This window comes from Diachasmimorpha longicaudata, chromosome 14, assembly GCF_034640455.1.
Source record: "Diachasmimorpha longicaudata isolate KC_UGA_2023 chromosome 14, iyDiaLong2, whole genome shotgun sequence".
NCBI classification, from domain to species: domain Eukaryota; kingdom Metazoa; phylum Arthropoda; class Insecta; order Hymenoptera; family Braconidae; genus Diachasmimorpha; species Diachasmimorpha longicaudata.
In genome coordinates, this window is record NC_087238.1 from 4,993,016 (window position 1) to 5,014,534 (window position 21,519).

Here is a 21,519-nt window from a genome sequence, read left to right on the forward strand (position 1 = left end):
AGACTGAAACCAACACTTCCTAGAACACTGCAATGTCCTACAAAACTAGCTCTACTCCAATCAAAAAAATTTTTTTTCATCTTTTTTCCGGTCCACATAATTAAAGTAATGATTACTAATTATCCACAGGACTACAAACAAAATTAATACGTGTACAATGATCTACTAACGATCCACAATCATGTCCATTAATTAGTTTTCTTAGTGCCACCCCCTCGTCGGCTAAGTACATTGTCGTCCTGGGCCCAACAGGTCGCGCAGCAGGTGGTCCCCCGGCTCGTCACCCCCCACTCCTCCACCATAGACCCATTCCGAATGCCTCTGCAGAACGATTGGCCAGTTCATCAGCGCAGGTCAACCGCTGTAACATTGTTAGAACTTGTTGTCAGATTCCCGACTCCTCGCCGACTTTAACCGTCACAAACACGCGTCCCATCAGACCCAAAGTGCTTCCCCGTGTCCTTCAGCGACAGTCCATCGGTCCAACGAACGTGACTCAATCAAATATCACTGTACATTCCATCAGAATCTGGTGATACCAGTGACGCTTCCTCACGCACTCATATTTTTCATTGCAACAATGTAATTCAGTGTTTGTCTGTGCTTGGTGACTAGTTCTTCGTGAGTGTCTGCAAAACGTGTTTGTGCTCAACCTGATCAAGTGGATTAACAACTTCACGAGAAGGTAGGAGTCCCATTACTCTCTTATACGACTCTACCTGAGGATCATCTCCAACGCATTTCGACGAGTGGAGGAGTGATTCGGTTGTTGATACCACTGAGTTAATTCTGATTGAGGGATGACGAGGGAGGGGGTCCGCCGGTTGTTTTTATCCTTGAAATCCTTGTGGGCGATTTTAAGGTTAGGTCGAGGAATCCTGCGCTTGGGAGAGTCCTCCAGCGGGCTGCGTCCTTCCAGCCTCCGGGGCCCCCGCACTCCCTCGCATTTTTTTCATCTCTCTCGCTCCATCTTTATTTCACGTCCTTGTCGCGCCCTCTACCCTCCTGTCCTTGTTGTCTTTGCAAAGGAATGCCTTCCTCTCTTTCCCAGTGAACGTGCAACAGGTCGACCCACTCCCCTACCCCACCGGTTAGTGAAACCTGAGACGCTCCACCGAATTCCGACAATTCCGAGGCAAATTTATCTTTTTTGCTTCACAATAAAAGTATGGTATTCGGTGAATTTTTGGGTTTACTTCATTCATTTTGGTTTTTTGAGGGGAAAATTATACTTCAAGGGTTTTTTCCTATTTTATATCATTAGGATGAAATTGTAGATTTTTTTGTCCTCAGACAAATTTTTTTTGTCGTGAAATTCAATTTTTTAGAATTATTTTGACCAGAATTAATTTTCAAGGGTTAAAGGATTTTCGAATTCTTGAAGGATCTAGTCTTTTATGCAAATAGTTGTTGTTAAATTAGTCTTGTATTTTTAATTAAATTGCGAGTGGTTCAGTAAGAAGATCACGAATGCAAAAATAATGGGGTTTACCTTATTTTCTTTTACGTTCGATAATATTTCTTTGGTTTGAGAAAGTTCGGCATTTTGCTCATTCGTTTGTATTATTTAGCGGTTTTTGCTTAGATGTTGGACGACCTCTTGACCTCTGTCGCAAATGCAAACTTTCTCGTTTGTGCATGAGGATCTGGTGAAATTCCATGATTGCTCTTCCCTTTTGAGCAGTCGCGATGTGCCTTTTTTCGAGCTAATTAATTAGTCGGTGATATTAATTCAGGGCTTTCACTTCGAGGCTAATTGTGGTGGCGATTAGTCCTGCGGACAGTGGTCACGTGCTGGAGAAAAAGCACGTGGACCGGTGAGGGATATTCCGCTTTCTTCGGAAATTGTGTTTCAGGTGTATAAATTAATGATAACAATTTTTTATTTGCAATTAGAGATCGAGGATGTTGAGAGGAGGAAATTGCGACCTGGAATTCGGTTCGTCAGATGTTGACCGAGATTTTTCATCGTGTGATTGATGGGAATTTCAAAAGAAACTGCGAGAATGATCCGAGGACTTTCAAAAGAGAACGATCAGTTTTTAGGAGATGTAAAGGAAAATGTGACGACGTAATTTTTTGCAAAATCTCTATCAAAAATTATGAAATTTCTCTGGGCAATTTTTCGATAGAAATTTGAATGAATAACAAGAGCTGAGGATATTAGTACAAATTTATTTTTAATTGCGTGTTTCGAAAATGAATATCGTATCGAAAACGTCGTAAAGTCGTCCTGAGAATATCATTGGTCGGTGCAATTTTTAGTCCTGAAAATCTAAAGGACTTTAACAATTTTTTTGCGACATTTTACGTATTTTACGAAGCATTGCAACTGATAATGGTCGCGACCTTCCAATGTTGCTTAGAAATTTCCTCGAAAGGACATTTTTTCTCAGTCCCCCCTCAAGGTCACAAATATCGCTCGTGTTTTTCCTGAACATTGAAATAACATAACGCACACAAGTGACACTGTTCAGGTCCTTAATGTAGACCAGTCCAACTCGACTGGGAGATGTAACGGTGTCAAGTACGCCGGTGCAACAAGTTTTTGCATAACGAGGTGAACACTGTTTGTGTGTCTAGTTATCGATGACTTACATCAACAAATTACCCCGACAGGTGTTAACGTATCGTTCACCAGGAAGCATTGCTACTATTCCTGGTTTCATTGACATTCCATCGTAGATTATCCTCGGTGCAGCCTTCGTAAATTGAAAAAATTGTTTCTCGTTACGGTCTCGTTACAATCTCCACAGTAATTTACATTTTCCATTGACAATAATTAATTAGTATTCTTATTGTGTTCCGGCTGCAAGGCTAATCCATTTTTGGCTTTTGTGTACACACCTCGCATATTTATCGAGTGCTGCGAGGGACTTCCGTCGATGTCGCAATACATTTTGTTAATTTTGTTACATAAACTTCACTTTTTTCGCACGTACGATGAGATCACCGCATTATGCAGAGAAAACACGTATTTTTCAAGTATTTGCTCCGAAGGAAATGTCAATAGTATAATGACAAAAAAATTGTTTTCTCAACCTTCGTGTCATTAAAAAAAAATATTCTTCCCGACTATTTCAAGGCGAAATTACTTCAATTAACTCTTCAGATTTACAACAACTGGATACATAACAAATTCAAACGTTTTATGATTCCATTTAATCAGTAAAAATCATCAACTAATTCGCAAAACATTATCCCTAATTTAATGAGAGGGAAAAAGATCGTAAATCATTTCTATCGATTATCCGGTCGGCAATAATTATCAACAATTACAGCTATCAACAGTACCGTGAGTTTGAATGCTGGTCTATCATTATCTCTCGGTAATGGCAATTCGTTGTTCATCACTGGTTAAAAGACTTCTGCTTTTAAATATTCAAAGCCAAACGAATGTGTCACATCGATTACTTCCGCCGGACGTATTATGACCCGTTTGTACTGTTAGAAGTGGCATCTGGGTAGTTTCTCAATAGCTATCATCAACATTTACCTCACATTCGTCCCCTCGATTGACAAAATGCAACTCATCAATTTTCATTCACTCACAGGGAAATGAGCCCATTATCGAGGGGTGAATATTTACGGCCATGTCTTGATTTCACTGCAGTCACCCTCGTACTCCAAACTGATGGGACAAAATTCATCCTCAGTCACTCTATCAAGATTTCCAATATCCGCTTTTGGCTTGAAGCCCAGTTTGGAAACAGGAATACCCTCAGGCAGTTGTTCTTCATCTTCAAACTCAGTAAAGTCATACTCATCAGTGTCCATTCTCTTCTTGACCTCTTCAAAGTCTTCCACAGTCAGCGTTATTGTTTTAACTTTCTTTCTCTTACTTTTCCGCCCTTCCTGACTACCCACCACTACCTTTTTACCAACCCTTGTTGTTCTGTCACCCTTTGCACCAGCTCCCTCATCGATATCCTCCCTCTTTCCCTCTCTGATTGTGAGATTATCCACAGGTGAAACGTCTGAGATATTTTCCTTTTCCAGGACCTGATTAATTTGCTCCTCGTTCCCTGTCGACGAAATTTTAACTTCCTGGAGTGCCTCTGCCTTATCAACTGGACACGAATCCAGTTGACAAGAGTCCAAAAAATCTGGAACAACAATTTCCTGGGGAAGGACTTTCTGTCGTTTCTCACCTGCCATGTCCGCCTTCATTCCCGGATTTTTCTCAAATTCCTCTTTCAAGTATTTATCGAATCTGTTCTTGAAGTAGCTGTCGATCATCTTCCACACGCTGGTACTGTACCAACTGAGCACAGCTATCAGTACAATACCACGTAGTGCAAAAGCAAGCATCTCAACTCCTGTATCACTCAGTCTATTTCAATTTGCTCTTCGTTTTTTACTCTCGAGCAATTGAATAACCAGAACCTTTTCCGTTTGCTGTCTGTTACGTCTTCGAATAATGCGATTACTTCACCGAGAGCTTCGAAAATCAATAGACGTTTCTCCTCTTCCTCACCAATTCTATCAGGACCCAAGAGGTAAACTTAATACCGAGAGTAAACACTTTTTAATCGCTTCGCTGACGCCTTCAATATCACTCCCATAAAATTATTTTTATTTTTGCAATTGATCTTGTAATTGAATGATTAATCGTCCTCCTCTCCAGTTATGTACTCCTTGATGATGGTGTACGTCTGCTGCATATTCGGCCAGGCTATTGTTATGAAAACGAGGAGGGAATTAGCTATTACGAAGAGCCTCATCATTTCTATGCCATCCACTGATCTCAGCCAATCACTGAAGCCCTGATTATGGCCATCGTCGTCATTAACATCCTCCACCTTCTTCTTCTCCTTTGTCTCCAGCTCCTGCTTGTCCTGTCTCCCCTTTTTCTTCATACTGTCATGATACACTGGAACATAATTGATACTTTGTTACTCACGAACAGTCCCTGGATCTCCAACATCTCCAACTCGTCAGAGGTTATTGAATTTCAAAAGGAAAAGAACATTAAATTTCACTCATTATAAATTAATTAGCTCTCGATGACTATTTTTACCCGGAACGTCAATGCCAGGGAGTGTTCGTTAATAAGTGCTGTACGAAAATGGTAAATAACAAATAATAGGAAACCTAATTATGTTATTTTAGCGATTATGATTATCTTATAATAGAGCCAGGGTATCAACATCCTCTTTGATATCAACTCTCTGGGAAAATTGAGATCAATAATTTTTTTTAGCCGATTAAAGAAAACTGTCGTATCATCAAATCTCTCAGGGGGCTGGTGTGACAAGGGGATGTGGGTGGGTTAAAAGGGTCGGGAAATGGAAGGCGTTATCACCAGTGAACAGACACTCGAGAGCTTCCCTATTCTATCTGCTACTATCCAACTTTGTCTTTCATTATTTGAACTCGCGTGACGTACAAACTGGGTTCAAACCACCTTAACTTGGCCCACCACTGACATCAGCTTCAGGAAAAGCCACAGGTTAGGAATTAGAATGTCCGGTCTTCTCTCTAATACATTTGGAATATAGTCACGTTGGGGTTTAATCGTGGATTTTAAATTATAATGTGACAACGTGGGGAAGAAAATGGAACTCACCTCGCTGATGAAGTTATTTTGCGACTGTTTCGAATGTTTTGTTAGGGTCAGTGGTGTGGTGGTGAATTATTGCACCCAGGGGCTTCCAACTGGGAGACATAAGCTTATTACAGATTACCCACTAGTGCAGAGTGTTAGCAATGGATTTTATGAATCTTTCAGGGTTTGAAATATGTAAAATATATGAAAATTGTAAATCCCTGACGTTAGGGAAATCAGAATTCATAATTTTTTAGGTAAATTTGTTGTGAATTTGGATTAGTCGATATCTATTAACTCCTGCAGGTACTGGGAGGGCACTTTTTTGTTAATGAAATTCTTGTTTAAATGGATTTTAGGACTGAATCCGTCGATGCTAATGGGACCACCTTGCGGTGGGAAGATTGAGATTGCATGCGCTGGTCTAATGCAACGTAAGGTACAGGGAACGCTGAAGATGGGGTTTTGGGTGGAGCGGCTCGATAGGTATTAGATCGTACAATGTATGGTAGGGTGAAAACTGAGTAAGCTGGATCACGTGCTTACCTGGTGGATTTGGAGGGTTGATTGGCTTTGGAGGTCAGGGTAGTACCCAAATACCCCGAACTGTGAGGGAAGTTGGAGGGACTTATTGGCGAAGTGATGATTCTCCAGGAGATTCCAATGGTCCTTGACTTCGTCTTCATTATCAATATCCTGTTCATTATGGATATGCACGTCTTCCTTGAACTCGGTGATGGATCACCCCCAATAAGTGTTGAGACTGTGCTGATGACTTATAATTTTGATTTGGTGATAACTTTGGTTGTCTTAGGAAGATTGGATCCATTCAAAATTCACGTAAAAGTTGATTAAACCCTGATGACTTCCTTTCTCAACTTCATGAGATGTACAATGACTTTCGAATTTGTAATCAGTCATCTCTTATCGTGAAATCCTTTTGTGAACTCAATTTTACCGCGAAACTATCTTCACTAGAATATCGTGGAGTCACTCAAAAGTTTTCTGTGAAAATCCAGAAACTCGAACTTCTATATCGAATCCAAAAATCACCGGCAGCCTAATGACACCACCAATCACTCATCCCCCTCCCCCCAACCCCCACCAACCAAATAATTCTTATCTCATCCCCCGGCACGATATTTTTCACCCAAAATATCGAGAAAATCCTTGCAAAAGACACTTGTCACATGCATTCAATAACAACAACTCCCCCGTCACCGAATCCATAAATTCATCCCCCATTCCATTCACCATTTTCCTCAGATTCAGGGAAGAAATGGAGGACTACAGATTTACCAATACTTTTTCCTATCCCCTCGGTTAGTTTTGAATAAACTCCATCCGATGTAGGCCATATTCCAACGCATCCCAGCCAAGTTACTTAAGTGAACCTCACATACCCTTTCCACATCCCTTTCCCCTCATTTTCCCACTGCCGGGAGCAGACGATCTCTGCACTGTGTTTAGGAATATATCATCCAAGTTTGTATACGGATTTTGCGTGGGTGAGAGCGGAGTCTATCGAGGGGATGAGCATTCTACCGTACCACCCGCACTCAAAATATTCTCGTATGATGAAATTTAATTCACCCTTGAATGCGTATTGGAAAGAGATTTATCCGACATTGAGGGCTTATATAGGCAGTCCTAAAAAGGACTGGGGAGGGTGCATCTGTAGCACTCGGAAAGCAATACCGCTCAGCCGATTTTCTGCATAAGCACGAACTCAACGATTTTTTTCGCTTTGCGATCGATTTGACGATACGATACGATGATACGAAAATTTTTAATCCTCAAATGGAAAATTACCGCGTGCTGTGCCTGCTATATTTGAATTTCCCGCTTTAACTGCGACTATATAGCTATTAAAATAAATAAAATATCAAATCGTGAAGAAGTCTTACCGTTTGTTGATAAGACAAATCCCGCGGTGAACCGGGAAATCTTTAAATTGTTGTCCTTTTATTTAGTCTTTAAACACAACAATTTTTTTATCAGACTCTCCTGACGATAAAAATTTGCAATTGAGAATTACGTAATTCGAAAATTGTACATTTCCCCGGTGATTATATTTTTTATTTTCAGGATTGTCTTCATCAATTAATGATAAACTCAGCGCACTCATTTGGAAATGTAATTTCATCGCTAATGGAGGTTTTTACGACCGGAAAAGGCCTGTGAAAGAAATATTATGTTTCCAGCGGTTCATTGAATTTGTATTAATGTAGGAAATTAATTTAAATGTGTTGCAACGTGGAAATAATGAGGACTGCCGTGCGAGAGAGTCGGTGATTGTTATATGGTATTGTTCAGATGAATGGAGGAATTGGAGGTATGCAGGTGGGGAATCGATAGTTAATTTTCGAGAGTTAATTGGATGTTGATGATTGCAGAGGTGGAGATGTCGCGGGGTTCAGATTCTTTGATTATTGGGGTAATTGAATGGCCGAAGGTCATGGGGGGAGGAGGGGGGGTGGGACTATTCCACAAATATTTTTATGATAAATCAGGACGTTTGGTGACTAGCAAAAATGGAAAATAAAATTTCTATCAATAATGTCAGCTGGACGATCGCACGCATGTGCCAAAAGCACGATTATCCACTTGTTTTTTTTTTTTTATCTGAAGATCAATCAAACAGATTGCAATCAATGGCTCCTTCCACCCAATGGATAAAATCCAAATCCCCAGATATCTAAACGCAATCTTTGATTTACACTTTATCCGTCTCCCCTAGGGCTGTCTCGGCTAAACAATTCCCCCAATTTATTTCATCACCAAAATTGCTTCATCAGTTTACATGAAAATACATCAGGCCCTTCATCACTTCGCTGTACCTCCTGGAGTCAGTCACGAGAAACAGAATTTACCGTTTCTCCTGGAAATAAAATAAGAAACTTAAATTCCTCCATCGCCTCCAGAAGCCTGATGAATTCTTACGTGTCACTGAGAATGAAAGAGGTCTGAAAGACCCACCACCAGCTGTGAAACACGTCCGAGTTCCCTATTTCTAGAAAAAAAAAAAAAGGAATCAAGATGCAATGAAAAGCACAAGGGCGAGAGAGCGTCAGTCCCTCACCCCAGAGAAAACTCACAACTTTCATCAACACCGGAGTACGGAGTAAGTATCGAAGTTGGAAATTGCTTGGGTTGTCCCTAGCTTTGACTCAGAAATGATTTTCAGAGGTTTCAAATTTTAATTGATTCTCGGAATGTCCCCAGGAGCTTTCAAAAAATTCCACGAATTTTACCAAAAATTCTGACAGCGTAATTTCGATTTACGTGCCTTTCCACTGAAACCATTGGAATCACGACCATCACGATGCACCCGTAAAATTCACGGCATTCCACGAATTCACGAATTTCATGAATATTCAAGATGTTCAGATGCTTAGAATCTGCCAAGTCCAAAGTTTCCAAAACATCTGGACCGCGAATGCCAGTCGAATTTACCACTTTTTCGCCTCCAGAAAAAAATGTTTTACGTTAAAAATTTGGGGAAAATACTGAGGGCAAAAATTTGCCCTTTAAAAATTCAGTGATACCGTGGTGAGAGTCTAATAGACATCAGACCGAGATTGTATTCCTCACAATGGGATTCCTTCCTCCCATCCCCTTTAACTCAACAACAGTATTCACTCGATGTGAAATTGCAGAGGAAAGACTGGAGAATTCATTAAGGTTCAGACTTTAATGCACCTCGGGGGAAGGTATTTTTTAATGGATGAGTGAAATTGCACTGAGTACATGGAGATAAAAAATCCCCAAAACTATTCAGCTTTGTAATTTCATTTTGTGTGATTAAAATCACTGGGTGATATTTTGTCATTCAATCTCCTCGGATTGCCAATATTTGCCCGACGGTTCAACGTTTGATTGAGTTATCAAGTTGATGACACAGGGCTGATACAGATTAATACGAGAACTTTTGAGTTAATATTGATCTGCGGTAATTATTGTTGGGATTGATTTTATCTGCATCACCTCTTCATCATAATTCGATGAATAGCAGCAATTTGGATTCAGAGAGAAGTGAATTTGATGTTCCATTCAGAGACTCGATTTAAATTCTTATCAGAAGAATATTTGATTGGGAGAATATTTTTTCCTATTTAAAAAATAATAGTAAAGTAAATTAAAGGCGATGATGACATAGGAATAATTATATTTCATAACATTTATTTTTTGATTAATTTCCAAATAGTTCAATCTTAAATTTTGTATTCGATACAAAGACCCTGATCCCACGTTACTCAATATTTATTAATTAATGTGCTGCGATAATGAGAGTGAGGGTATTTTCACTTCTAGGCGTTACTCTCAAATCGAAACGACTCCTGGATCCGCCGAGGCTGTACCGTTCGTCACAGGCGACCGCGTAGCTCCCAGGGTCGTTAATGACACTCAAGTAGTGGATAATCCCTGCCCATCAAGCGGAAATTAATTTAAGGACACGAATAAACAATTAATTAGGAAAATTTCACAGATATTTCCGGGAATTTCGGGTTGTTAGAGCCTAATATTTATTTATATAGATTCTGAAGGGGCAGGTGAATATTCTGGGCAAAAGAATTTAGTTTTTTCTGTGTAGAATTATTCCCGAAAATTTCTAGACGTGTAACGATAATCTAAAAAAAATTGTTAAATAATTTATCGTACCATTGTCAACGCTAACACTGATGGAAGTTCGATAAACCTCTGGGGTTGGATTGGAGACCTCTATAGTCCGGCTGAATACAGTCTCAGAGGGCTGACGTTCCCCAATCGTCAAATCTCCAATGAACCGCATAGCTCTGTTGTCATCAAGCTGCTTCGCCTGTGATATTCATCGAAATATTGAAAAATTGAAGAACAGTCTTTGTATAAAAATCTTTGGCAGTGAAGATCCTCCAGAAATCGTCAGAAAAATCATCAGAAGTTTCTCTTGGGATCCAAAATCATTCCCAGGAGAACTTTCTCATAATTTTCCCTTTCCAAAATCACATTCAGAACTGAATAAACAAATATTCTCTTCCAAAGATCTTCCAGGGAATCGTTCTGGGTCACCAGGGACATCTTCAGGGAGATCAACTTCTGGGAGTTATTCAGCAGATAATTTTTTACGTGGGATAATAAAAGGATTGATCTCTGCAGGATCATTCAGGTGGTTTGAAAATTTGGAGGAAGAACTTGCTCACCAGATCCTTCACGCTGACAGCGTCTTCTGAGCTGAATCGGAAATCAGCATCGCCCAGGACTCTGACGTCGATTCCAACGACGAAGACAACACTGTTGATGAGAACGATGAACTGGACTAGACTGAACGTCATGACGACTGGCTGATTACTGGCTGTCCAAGCTGTTTACTGATTTTATATAGCATCGAGTACCTTATGTACCTCATGTACCTTATCATCGCCAGCATAGTTTCACTTTTTCAACTTTTATCAACCGGCATACTGTACGTACGTACCAGGAATACAAATATGCTGCATTGTTGATTTGAGTGTAGTTTATTCCTGCTCTTGATACTATAATTATGACGAAAACATAAAGAACAAAAGGAGAACAAGGTGGCGAGCTCCACGCTCTATTTCAATTCCACACTCTGCCCTGAATCACGTACGATTCACAAATGTGGGACAAACTGGGATATCGTACAGTGGCTTTTGTTGATGGGGATGGGGTGGATGAAAGAGATTGTTGATTATTTTTTTATGTTTTTTTGTTAAGCCGGATGTTTCGACGGCTTTCGGAGATTCGAGGGAAACTTTGAAGTGACAATCATTTGCTTATTTTCCCACTGATTCATTTAAAATTCTGGATGTGCTGGTCGTGTTTACAGATAAGATGTCTAGCGGAAAAAAATCGAATCTGTGATAAACATTTAATAAAATTATCGACAGTTTGTTGATTCAGGCGATCGATCGATTGTAGAAATCAATCGGATGACAGACTTTGTGACATCATTGGGGTTGATTGCAAATTCCCAGAAATCGGTGGAAGTATTGATCGATTTTTACGTAAAAAATAATGTTTATGGTGCGATAAAATCGCAGAATCGGAATTTTTATTATTAAAAATAGTCTACCCTTTGGTAAACAAATTCTATTAGTGATTTATGAGGAGGATCCTCATTTCGGAAAATTTAATTACGATAATTCTGACCGGATGGTATTTTGTTAACTAAAAAAATTTGCATTTTATTACTCTTCAATTTTTTTCACTTCTCGTCAATTCATTTATTCACTTCAAATGATCAGTTCCTCTGGCTCTACCCGTGACTTCCCTCTTCCATATCCCCACACAAATAAAATACTTCAGAGAAACTTCTACTGCAATTTAAAAATTGTTCATTCGTTCCCCATAACGACCAACCCCCTGAATTCAATCAATTGTTTTTTATAAAAATACCGTCCACTTGACTCTGACATTTTTTACCGTATCTCCATCGCGATGATAACACGAAATTGTTACATCACCGGATGTAAATGGTCGAGGGGTTGGAGGAATAGGGGGTGAATAGTTGAACATCTGAAGCTGGAATCCCAGCATCGAAGTTTTGCTTCAAGAAGCACCTGGGGGCGGATCGTCCTGGGCAAAATGCTGGCATCCATTGAGAAGAAATGCCGGAGGGCAAACGTTTGCTGCTTTTTTTTTTCTCCCCCACCCTTTTCCTGTTTCACCCTTACCCCCATTTTTTTTTTTATTCACTATTGAAATCTCTCCGGCCTGGCAACTTTTCCTTCCGAATTCAAATACAAATACAGATGCAAAATTCACTGAGACTCTCGTTCGTGTGAATGAGTCTGGTTCCGTGCTTTCGATACTTTCCAGCCGTGAAACTTTGGATTAATGGGATTAAATTTCAGTTTAGCGAAATGCTTACCTTCATACCTTCGCGAGCCAATTTTGTCACTGCTATATATTATCCCTGATATTGAGTCCGGAGATATTGGAAATTGATTTTTGCTGGGGGTGAGATAATTGTGGGAATATTGAATTTTACGGTTTGTTACACCGAGATAAATATTCAGTAAAAATGACGTTGAAGTTTCGAAATTCCGGGGTGAGAGCAAAAGTTCGATAAAATTCTCTCCAAAAAAGCAAAAAAAAAAATCGATTTTCTATGGAATAAATTGTAAATTATTCTTCTTGAGAAATTATTACCCTGAAATTTCCGGAATAAATATTGATCGCGCCTGGTAATGCTGACCAATAACATCAACATAAATTCTCTAGTCTCTAATATCGACAAGCAATTCTTATTTTCGGCCATTCAGTACTTCCCATTGGCCATTTGTCCTTGATTAATCAGCCAGGGGGAGGCCCTCCCCTTCAGTCAATACTCCTCAAGAATTAGGGGTTCTAACTACCGTGTTCACCCCATATCGTCACTTCTCTCCGTCAATACTAGTCATACCAAAATAAATAAGTCATTAATTGTTTTAGATTGAATCAAATTTGAGATGACTAAGGGACCTTCACGCAGATAAACTTTTGGAAATGTCTCACATCGCACCATAAATTAGATAGTTCCGTAGGATCGCATATCTACCCCCCTCTAGGAACTTTTCCGATGACCCATAATCGCAAAAAAATCTCCAATCGCCACCATAAATTTCCAGATCAATAGTCAATAAATATTCGAAAAAATATTCCATAAAAACCAGAAGAGGAGTAAAAATGATTTTTCCACCCGGTCATTTATACGGGAAATTGGGGCGCAATAATTTCGGCAAAAATTCTACATAATTATCTCCCCAACATAAAAATTCCCCACCAATTTAAATCTCCAGGAAAAGCACAACAGAATTTACAAATGATCTTTTTCTTCATTAAAGCCAGTGGCACCACTGAGTTGAATGAGTTTGCACCGGGTGATACACATTTTATTTCTAACTGTGTGGAAAGGACAAAGTTTTATCGGTCTCAGGCGGCACTCTAGGGCCGGGTATACGTTGAAAACTAGTCGATATCTATCTCGAAAATACAACTTCATTCTCAACTACTCGCGCTTCCACTCCAGTCGCTTATTTCCCCTCGTTTTCTGTCGCACTTATCTCAGTGCATCGGGGAAAACTTTTTTTTCCTGAGCTTTTGCATTCAATGACGTCTCTAAATACGTCCGCAGGAAACTTTTGAATCCTCTCGGGAACTTCTGTCGATAAATTCTTACGTCAAAATATTTACGAATTCTGTTGGTAACATTCCATTGGAGAATGGACTGATAGAAAAATTCTCAATAAATTTCGAAAGTTCTTTTGAAATATCATATGATCCAGTATTTGCCTGGAATTTAAATAAATCCTGGGGGTGGGAAATCAGTTGTCTGAGTGAAGGGAAGTGATTATTGATTATTTTAGGAGGAATTTTACATGAAAAAATATAATTTTTTTAATTATTTGCGGGATCATGTCCACAATTGTATTTAAATTTACCCTAATTACTGTTGCAGTCCCACAAGATTGTAGACTATAATTAGTATTTAAATCAATGAAAATGTGATTATCCAGTAGTTTAAAAATCCCAAAAGCTGATTCTTTTCTTTCTCGTCCATCGAAAAATCAGAGGGGAAAATTGGCAATTTTTTTTTCTCATTCCAACAAAAGGAGCAAGAACAATAGAGCAAAAAAATCAAGATAAGATGGATAATAGATGCCAGAGCGAGAGCAACAGTTGCGTGGGTGGATGCGCGTTTGATGTGAAATGTGGAGGCGAGTTGAGTGAATGCGGGGGTGTACAGAAGAATCGAGGAGGACAGGTCGGGGCTGTCGTGGGTGGTGATGGGAAGGGGAAAGGGGGGGATGAAGAAAGGGGTTGGAAACACCGCGCACACCTCAATGTGCCTCAGTGCGTTCAGTTCCTCATCGGCATTGGAAGCGCGCGGGTCTCCGCAAATATTCACATCGATAAATCGCGAATTTGATTGAATTTTTAACGCAATTTGTTGTTAATAAAATTTTGAGATACTGTTTTGATATTTTCTCCGAGGATTTTTTGAATTTAATTCAATTGACAATGCGATCGGCGGGAAATTGGAATTTTCGGGAGTGATAATGTGGGAAAATCTGGTAGTCATCGATAACTGTCTCTTTTTTATTGAAAAATTTTTGGACAATTTGTCCTGTTTGAATGATGAATTTTTTTATTCATCCGAAAAATGGAGAATTGATATCGTCGACGTGATCCTCACCCAGTGAATCAATCACATGTTTCCGTTATATTTTCCAGGCTATGGAAATATATTGAGATGCTAATTTATTTGAGATATTGCTGCTGGGGACGGGCAATCAGTTCGGAGAATTGTGTGGATCATTAATTACGGTAGAACGCCCCCTTGACTGTCGCACCTTTGAACCCAACACTCCACGAATACCACCCCCTCTGCACCCTCCCTCAGTCGCGTTATAGAAAAGTGAGAGCCAGATATCTGTTGCACGTGGTGAGAAAAATTCAGAAAATGTGATTGAAAATATTTCCGATGATTTTGAAATCTCTTTTTAAAAAGGGAAATTTCATAAATAATTGACTCTTCGTTTTATTAATTTTATGAAATTTCAAATTTTAATAAAAATTCAGAAATTTCAGACGAAAATTTTTTACTGGGCTCTTTTATCACTTCACACAATTCAGGAGAATATAATTTGCAAGAGAGAAATTTTACGTTGGCGAGGAATACATTAGTCATGTAGGAGAAGCAATTATTTCTCTTTGGGGAGAAAAATGTTGTCCGCGTCGGTTTCGTACTTTTAAGGGTTTAATTTCAATTCCGAGGGTGGAAAGAAAATGATGTATCGTAAATTTGTTCAATGAAAAAATTTAAAAATTAGAAATTTGAAAATTCCCGGCATTTAATAGCTGCGAATAAATAGAATTATAATGAACAATTGAACGATTGTTATAATCAAAGGAAAATTCACGAATATAAAAAAAAATCGCGGGTTTTGATTGCGAGAGGGAATTTGTCAACGCGACCAACCCCCGAGGGCCTTCACCCGGGGGATGTTAAATTCAACCGAATGTTTTTCACTTAAAAACTGTGGAATATTTCATTTTTAAATAACGTTGAATCGCCAGTTAAATACTATTATCATCAGTTATCAACCGCCGGAAGCTGAAACCCCCCCTTTTTAAATTGTCCTATCAATTAAATATTCAATGCCAACTCCCTTCGATAATTAATCGCAATTATTTGTCATTTTCACTAAATTTTTCTTCTCCTTTTCCTCCGCAAACTTTCGTCTATCAAAACCGGTCAAACCCCCAGTAAAATCGGGGGGGTAAATTGAATATTTCAAAAGAAAAACCCTCATCTTATTATCTACTTCAACCCTATAAACGGCTTTCCATCTCAGGAGTCTTCACGCAAAAACTTTTTACAAAATTAATACACAAAGTTTTCATTGAGTCTATACAACCAAAGCTTAATGGACTCACGCGCTGCGTATAACTTGTAAACCCCACTTTCATCCCCCTACCCTTCTAGAACTTTAAGTCTCCAGGATATAATGTGACAGGGAATACTCTAGTGACACCCTTTCATGTATCGATGAGCCTCACTTTGTATCGCTGTTGCAACTTTAATTGCTAATACATGTCACATTTATCTTGCTTTTCGCTGACAAACAAACGCACCCCCCGCTGGTTTCCTTGTTCACCGGGTTGAAAATTCAAAGGGGTGAGACAACTGGCTTTGAGTTGGAGTATGAGTTCATCACCTGGATATTTTTATTAACAAGATTCTAGGGTTGATCGATTCGAATATGACCTGATTAATGTTTCCTCGTTAAGTCAGTTTTTTTCTATCAAATAAATTCATCCCCATCAGCGCGTCCACCCCTTTTTTTTGATTGACTGCACCAGAAACGTTAGGGACAGACTTATCGCATATGAGTGTATGTAGTCATGTTTAAAAGTCAGTAGCTCAGCGTAGACGTAGTTATTAAATCGTGATGCATATTACCGGTACGACAATCTGGTGAAATGGAAATGCACGGCTGTGATGTTGTTGTATGGATGAAAGTTTATTCATGAAATTGAGGGGTGGATGGGGAAATAGGTGAGGGATAATTTAGAAGTCTTTTCATATTGTTTTTTTTTTTCAATTACAGAGCTGTGATGGAAAATTTATAAACGAGGCTCCTGCCGCAACGAAGACATTTGCATTTTCCAAACGTCTGTACTAATTAGTGATTAATTTTAATTATACTTTTTATTTTTTAATCGGCAATCACAAGCCGCGTAACTCTATAAATGATTTTTCATTGATTTTAGTTCAATAAAGATCGATTTGGCTGTGTATTGACTCAGACTTCTGTCATAATCAATATTTTCATTTTTAAAATAATAATTGACCGAATGTTAGACTTGAAAAGTGGGATTTTTTTTGAAAATCTGGGGATATTCGTATCAGAAAATAAATTGAGAAAATTATAACGTTTACGGTGAGGGTTGGGAAGGTGAGCAGAGGATTTTCACCTGGATTTTTCGAAAAAAAAAATTCAAGTCGAGTTTGTCACTGTTAATCAGGTTTAAAAATTATTTTCCATTTGGAAAAACTATTTTCCATTGGCAAAAGCTATTTTTCATGGGCAAAAACAATTTTCCATTTGCAAAAACTATTTTACATTTCTGATGCCTCCATTTTCCTTCACATCTACATTCAAAATTCATTCAACTCATTTAGATTTTGCTTTCTCTCTTTCATTTATCCTTCGTACTTACCAACGTCCGTAAGAGCGTTGCCTTGTGTAATTACTCGCGCTCAGAATCACCGGAGCAAACTCAGCCACTGTATATCTACGGCTGAAAAAACGGGTTTATTTGTATGTACGTGTATGAATATATTTTTAATCTCAGTGCTGTGGCTACGACGGAGTGGCGCTTTAGCGCGGCTTAACGAGGCGGCGGGGGTTCCCCTTCTTTCATCCGGAGCCCGGGATTTTTTTAAAATGCCTCGAGGAAACAAAAAGAAAGTAATAATGGGATATAAAATCAAATAAGGAACTGGCACTGGCATTTAAATTATTGTTTCATTTCAATCCCGAGTGCAGCAGTAGGGGAGGTGGATGCGTATATCCTTCATTGGACGAAAATCCTTTTTTCCGTGTCCTCTCAAGAAATTGTAGCCGAAATTCAGCGAAAAATTCACATTCCCTCAATAAGAATTCAAAAATTAACCGGAAATATTTTTTTTCCATCATTTTATATTGAAAAAAAAATTTCCGTCTCGAATTTCATGAACGGGGGGAGGGAGAACCGAATATGATTCGTAATGGCGATGCCCCAGCTGTTATCACCACCACTTTCTCTTATCGTCTCTTTAAATGAACGGAGGGTATACGAGGGAAAGGAAGCGGAATGAGCCCCAGTCATGTATTTACGAGTTACGATATAAGTTTGTGTGCGCGTGTACCGAACTACTGGTTGGGGGTGGGTTTAACCTATCGCTGTGAGACACCCCCCCCCTCCCCTCCCCCTCCTCCTCCGTAAACAAGTGGATAGGTATACTGGGTTAAGGAGGTTCATCGATAACTCGATGGTCGAACCGGAGAACTATTATCTCCCGAGAAACGCCTTCTCACCGTTTCAATTGATATAATTGGAATTTGTCGCGTGGGGGAGGGAGAGGGGGGAAGGCACTTGGACCCTATGGATCGAGTTCGGGGTAGGATATAAATTAACGGGGGTATGGATAGCCCGGTAATTGCCGGCATTTCATTTGCCGACTTGGATTTAATGAGAAATTTTTTATTTTTTTATTTTACCGGATGATCATAATTAGGGATTTTCGAAATAATTCAGTTTAAAATTCGAGAATTCGATGAGTGATTTTGTTTGTCCCAGCGTCAAGTGAATAATAAAGATAATTTATGTAATATTATGTTTATTTAATTTTAAAGGGATTTTTTTTTTTTTGTAAAAATGATCTGACTCTGATCTAAATAATTATCGTTTTGGTTTCGTGCAGTTGATTGGGCCTCATCTGGACTGGAAAACGAATCAAAAAATATCTGATACTAGAGGATGAACTCTCGTGTTGATCTCAATAAAATCCCGGGTCCTATAGATTTTCTGATAAAAAAATTGATGAGAAAATAGTTCAATCGGAGTTAAAGGTATCGAAAGGATTAGCCCACTTGTCCCTCGACGCAGGAGGTGCGGTAGTGCGCCGGACAAGTTTCATTTCCAATCGCTGGAGAAACCTTTGTTAGTGACATCGAGCAAATTTTCACCCCATTCACCACCACTCCTTCGCGACACTTAGATTCCGCCTCTTCGTCTGGTGCAGGGGGTTGTCATTGTGGTGTAACCACGTTCCCGGGTGCAGTCGATGGACTCGATGCCTTTTTTCACGATACAAAAGAAACTTGTAGTCGAGGAGACGCCGCTAATCGCTGATCAATTGTTCTCAGGAGGACTTTACGTCCTACGGTTGACTCTTGGGGCGTAAACGTGTCGGTTTATTTCTGTCTGGTTCAGCTGTACAAAATTAAAAGGGTGAGAAATTGGTTTCTGCTGGAGATGTGTTGCAGTCACGAGTGCGGTTCGTTCATCAGTGGAAAGGAAATTTTCAAACTGAAAAGAGCAAATAAAAAAATTGGAGCATTTGATTATTTTTTATTTAAGATTCGTTCTATTGAAACTTCGGGGAATCCCAATGAGGTGCAATTTGTCACCCTGGGTGGTGCAAAAATCCCCCACAATGAGGGGTTTCTGGGGCATTTTTGAATCGATTTTTTTTTACTTTGTTCCACGATTTATTTTTGACTGAATTGGGTAATTAGAGGGAGGAGGGTGGGTTTCACGTTGCACGCATGCGACGTCACAGAATGAGAATTAATCAATCCCGGAAATTAATGCGCAGGTTTATTCTCAACCCACGTAATTTTTTACTTACGTTGTGAGTCGAGATTTATAATTACGTTTACGTCTGATTTACGTGTTAATCGCGCTCGGTTGGAAAAATTGAGAGCATTTATTAAACACTTTCCATCATTTTCTACTTCTCAATGAGGTTTATAAATTAGTATTTGCTCTTTAACATTCCAATTAACGAGTAATTAAATACAAATTAACAAAATATTTTTATAATTTTTCATCTCCAGAAATAAATGCGAAATAAAATGACGAAATTGCCCTGAATTATCTGTTCTGCCATTAGAATTTCGATTCGAATCCGTTAACAATTTGGGTTTTCCATTTTTGTTTTTATTTTTGGGTATCATTTTCCTATTATCCCAGGCGTGCAGACGGGTGGGTGAAATGCCCGAGAACCAATGACTGTGTTAACGTAACATCCACAACATGCAAATATATCAAGCGCCAGTTTCCAAGTTTCTCCCTCAACACTCACTCACTCTGAATTCCGAACGCTGGTTTACAAATATATTTGTTTAAACATTACATTCAGGTTAAACAGTTTGAAATTTCTACGCAAACGTCACTGCAGTGAATTTGCGGGCTATTCTCGCTGGAATTATCAATTTATGAATACGTTTCCTCGAAAATCGCACGTTCCAACCGCTAAAATCTAAAGCTCATCAGTTATTTATTTATTTAAAACCATATTGCCTGGTCGGACATTCAAAATGATTAATTTGATTGGAATAAATTTATTTCCTGTGGAAATATATTTCTTTTTCATTTTTCCATAATTTTTTATTTATTTGAAAAAGGGAAATGCTGAAAAATTAAGGGAATTTTTAGTGTTTAGAAAAGCGCAAAAAGTACCCTTGACAGATGTCAATGATGTCATCGGATTGGATTCGAGATTAAAAATTGAAAATCCATAAAAACATGAGTGAAAAATAATGTGTGTGAACGAGTGGTGAAATTGTTGAACGAGTGACTGATCGACAATGCAGTTTACCGGAGCGTAGATAATCTGATAATTATGGTGGTGTTATGGTGAATAAGGTTAAAAGCCCACAATGCAGTTGATGACACTGAACTCACTTTTGATGTTTGACCTCGTTTTCCTATTTTTTTTATTTCTCGTCGTTGTCTCGTGTCTGGTGTATTATCTGCCAGCAGTGCCAGCGAGTCAAATTGCACCGCACGAAATTATAAATGCAAGAGTGGCCCCAAGGGCCGATGCACCTGTCGACGATGTCTGAGGTTAGTATCTGGGGAAAATGGCGGATGAATAGCCCCTTTGTTCAGTTCATGTGTGCGTCATGCATTTTTCATAGTAATGAGGCATAATCAGTTGTTAAATTTTATAAAATAATTTTTTAATATCAATTTTCCTGGGGAAAATTAAGAAAAATCGAGTCTGTTCTCGAGGGTAAATTTCCAGTCGATTTTTTAGTCAAAAAAATGGCCCTTAGGGGTCACGAATAATTTATAAATAATTGAATTATGTTGTTATTACCTCTAAGAGGTGTATGGTTGTATATAATAAATAATTTAGAAGAAAATGTCGTCTCGAAACGAAAATAAATTTTTATCTGCTGATTATTTCTCAGAAAATCAAATTTTCCAACGAAGACTTGATATGACTTTCTTTCGAATTAATGGCCCCGATAAATCCCAACGCAATAAACAGACCGAGTCAATCGTCATCATGGGAATTAAGTCGTGTGATAAACCACTTATCCCCATTGAAAATTGAATTGCATCTGGCAAATGTGCTATGTACAACTAGCCAGTCACCTGACGCCGAATCACAGGAACAAGTCACTTCGATTGAATCAAAACCTCCCACCCCGTCATGTCCCCCCAACTGCGCCCTTAATAGAGTTATCGCAACCGTTTCAATCTCGGTATTTCTACCTCGATCAGCCTATTTTTACCTTCACTCCATCAACCATTAAATCACAAACATCCTTCCTTCCTTCCTGTCACCCTCGACTCGTCCGTTTTTTCTCGAATAAGAAAAAAAAAATAACTGCCGATGGAGAAAAATCAATTTATGAAGATTTCAGTTTTTCACTCGTTCCAGGGAAATGAATTCCTATTTCCCGGGATGACGGTGTCAGGGG

The 21,519-nt window shown here is 39.0% G+C and overlaps 4 protein-coding genes across 7 annotated transcripts in view; 1 reads left to right on the forward strand and 3 right to left on the reverse strand.

Moving 5' to 3' along the window:
* Positions 1-328: 328 nt before the first annotated feature.
* The window catches only part of LOC135169288 (uncharacterized), a 41,488-nt gene continuing 20,297 nt past the window's right edge, over positions 329-21,519 (forward strand). The window contains exons 1-2 of one of the 2 annotated variants that reach the window (XM_064134146.1): positions 14,415-14,604; positions 20,243-20,653. The gene's annotated coding sequence lies outside the window, so the exon portion shown is untranslated. Of the gene's footprint in view, positions 686-14,414; positions 14,605-20,242; positions 20,654-21,519 lie in introns of those variants that run through there. The other variant, XM_064134145.1, reaches the window with a different exon arrangement.
* On the reverse strand, positions 2,156-4,313 carry LOC135169294 (uncharacterized). The gene has a single exon (XM_064134155.1). The coding sequence runs from the start codon at positions 4,309-4,311 to the stop codon at positions 3,586-3,588; it is 726 nt and encodes a 241-aa protein (XP_063990225.1). The 5' UTR covers positions 4,312-4,313; the 3' UTR covers positions 2,156-3,585.
* Positions 4,605-5,665, reverse strand: LOC135169297 (uncharacterized). Of its 2 annotated transcripts, none has more exons than XM_064134161.1 (2): positions 5,570-5,665; positions 4,605-4,873 (listed from the first exon to the last, which is right to left on the reverse strand). In XM_064134161.1, exon 2 carries the CDS (start codon positions 4,857-4,859, stop codon positions 4,608-4,610), a length of 252 nt encoding a protein of 83 aa, XP_063990231.1. In that variant the 5' UTR covers positions 4,860-4,873; positions 5,570-5,665; the 3' UTR covers positions 4,605-4,607. The 2 variants fall into 2 exon arrangements, with proteins under 2 accessions (XP_063990231.1, XP_063990229.1); XM_064134159.1 differs by lacking the exon at positions 5,570-5,665 and adding an exon at positions 5,408-5,551.
* Positions 7,852-10,944, reverse strand: LOC135169296 (uncharacterized). Of its 2 annotated transcripts, XM_064134158.1 has the most exons (4): positions 10,729-10,944; positions 10,211-10,367; positions 8,492-8,561; positions 7,852-8,429 (listed from the first exon to the last, which is right to left on the reverse strand). In XM_064134158.1, the coding sequence occupies exons 1-4, from the start codon at positions 10,858-10,860 to the stop codon at positions 8,402-8,404; spliced, it is 387 nt and encodes a 128-aa protein (XP_063990228.1). In that variant the 5' UTR covers positions 10,861-10,944; the 3' UTR covers positions 7,852-8,401. The 2 variants fall into 2 exon arrangements, with proteins under 2 accessions (XP_063990228.1, XP_063990227.1); XM_064134157.1 differs by lacking the exons at positions 7,852-8,429; positions 8,492-8,561 and adding an exon at positions 9,714-9,973 and having other exon boundaries at positions 10,729-10,897.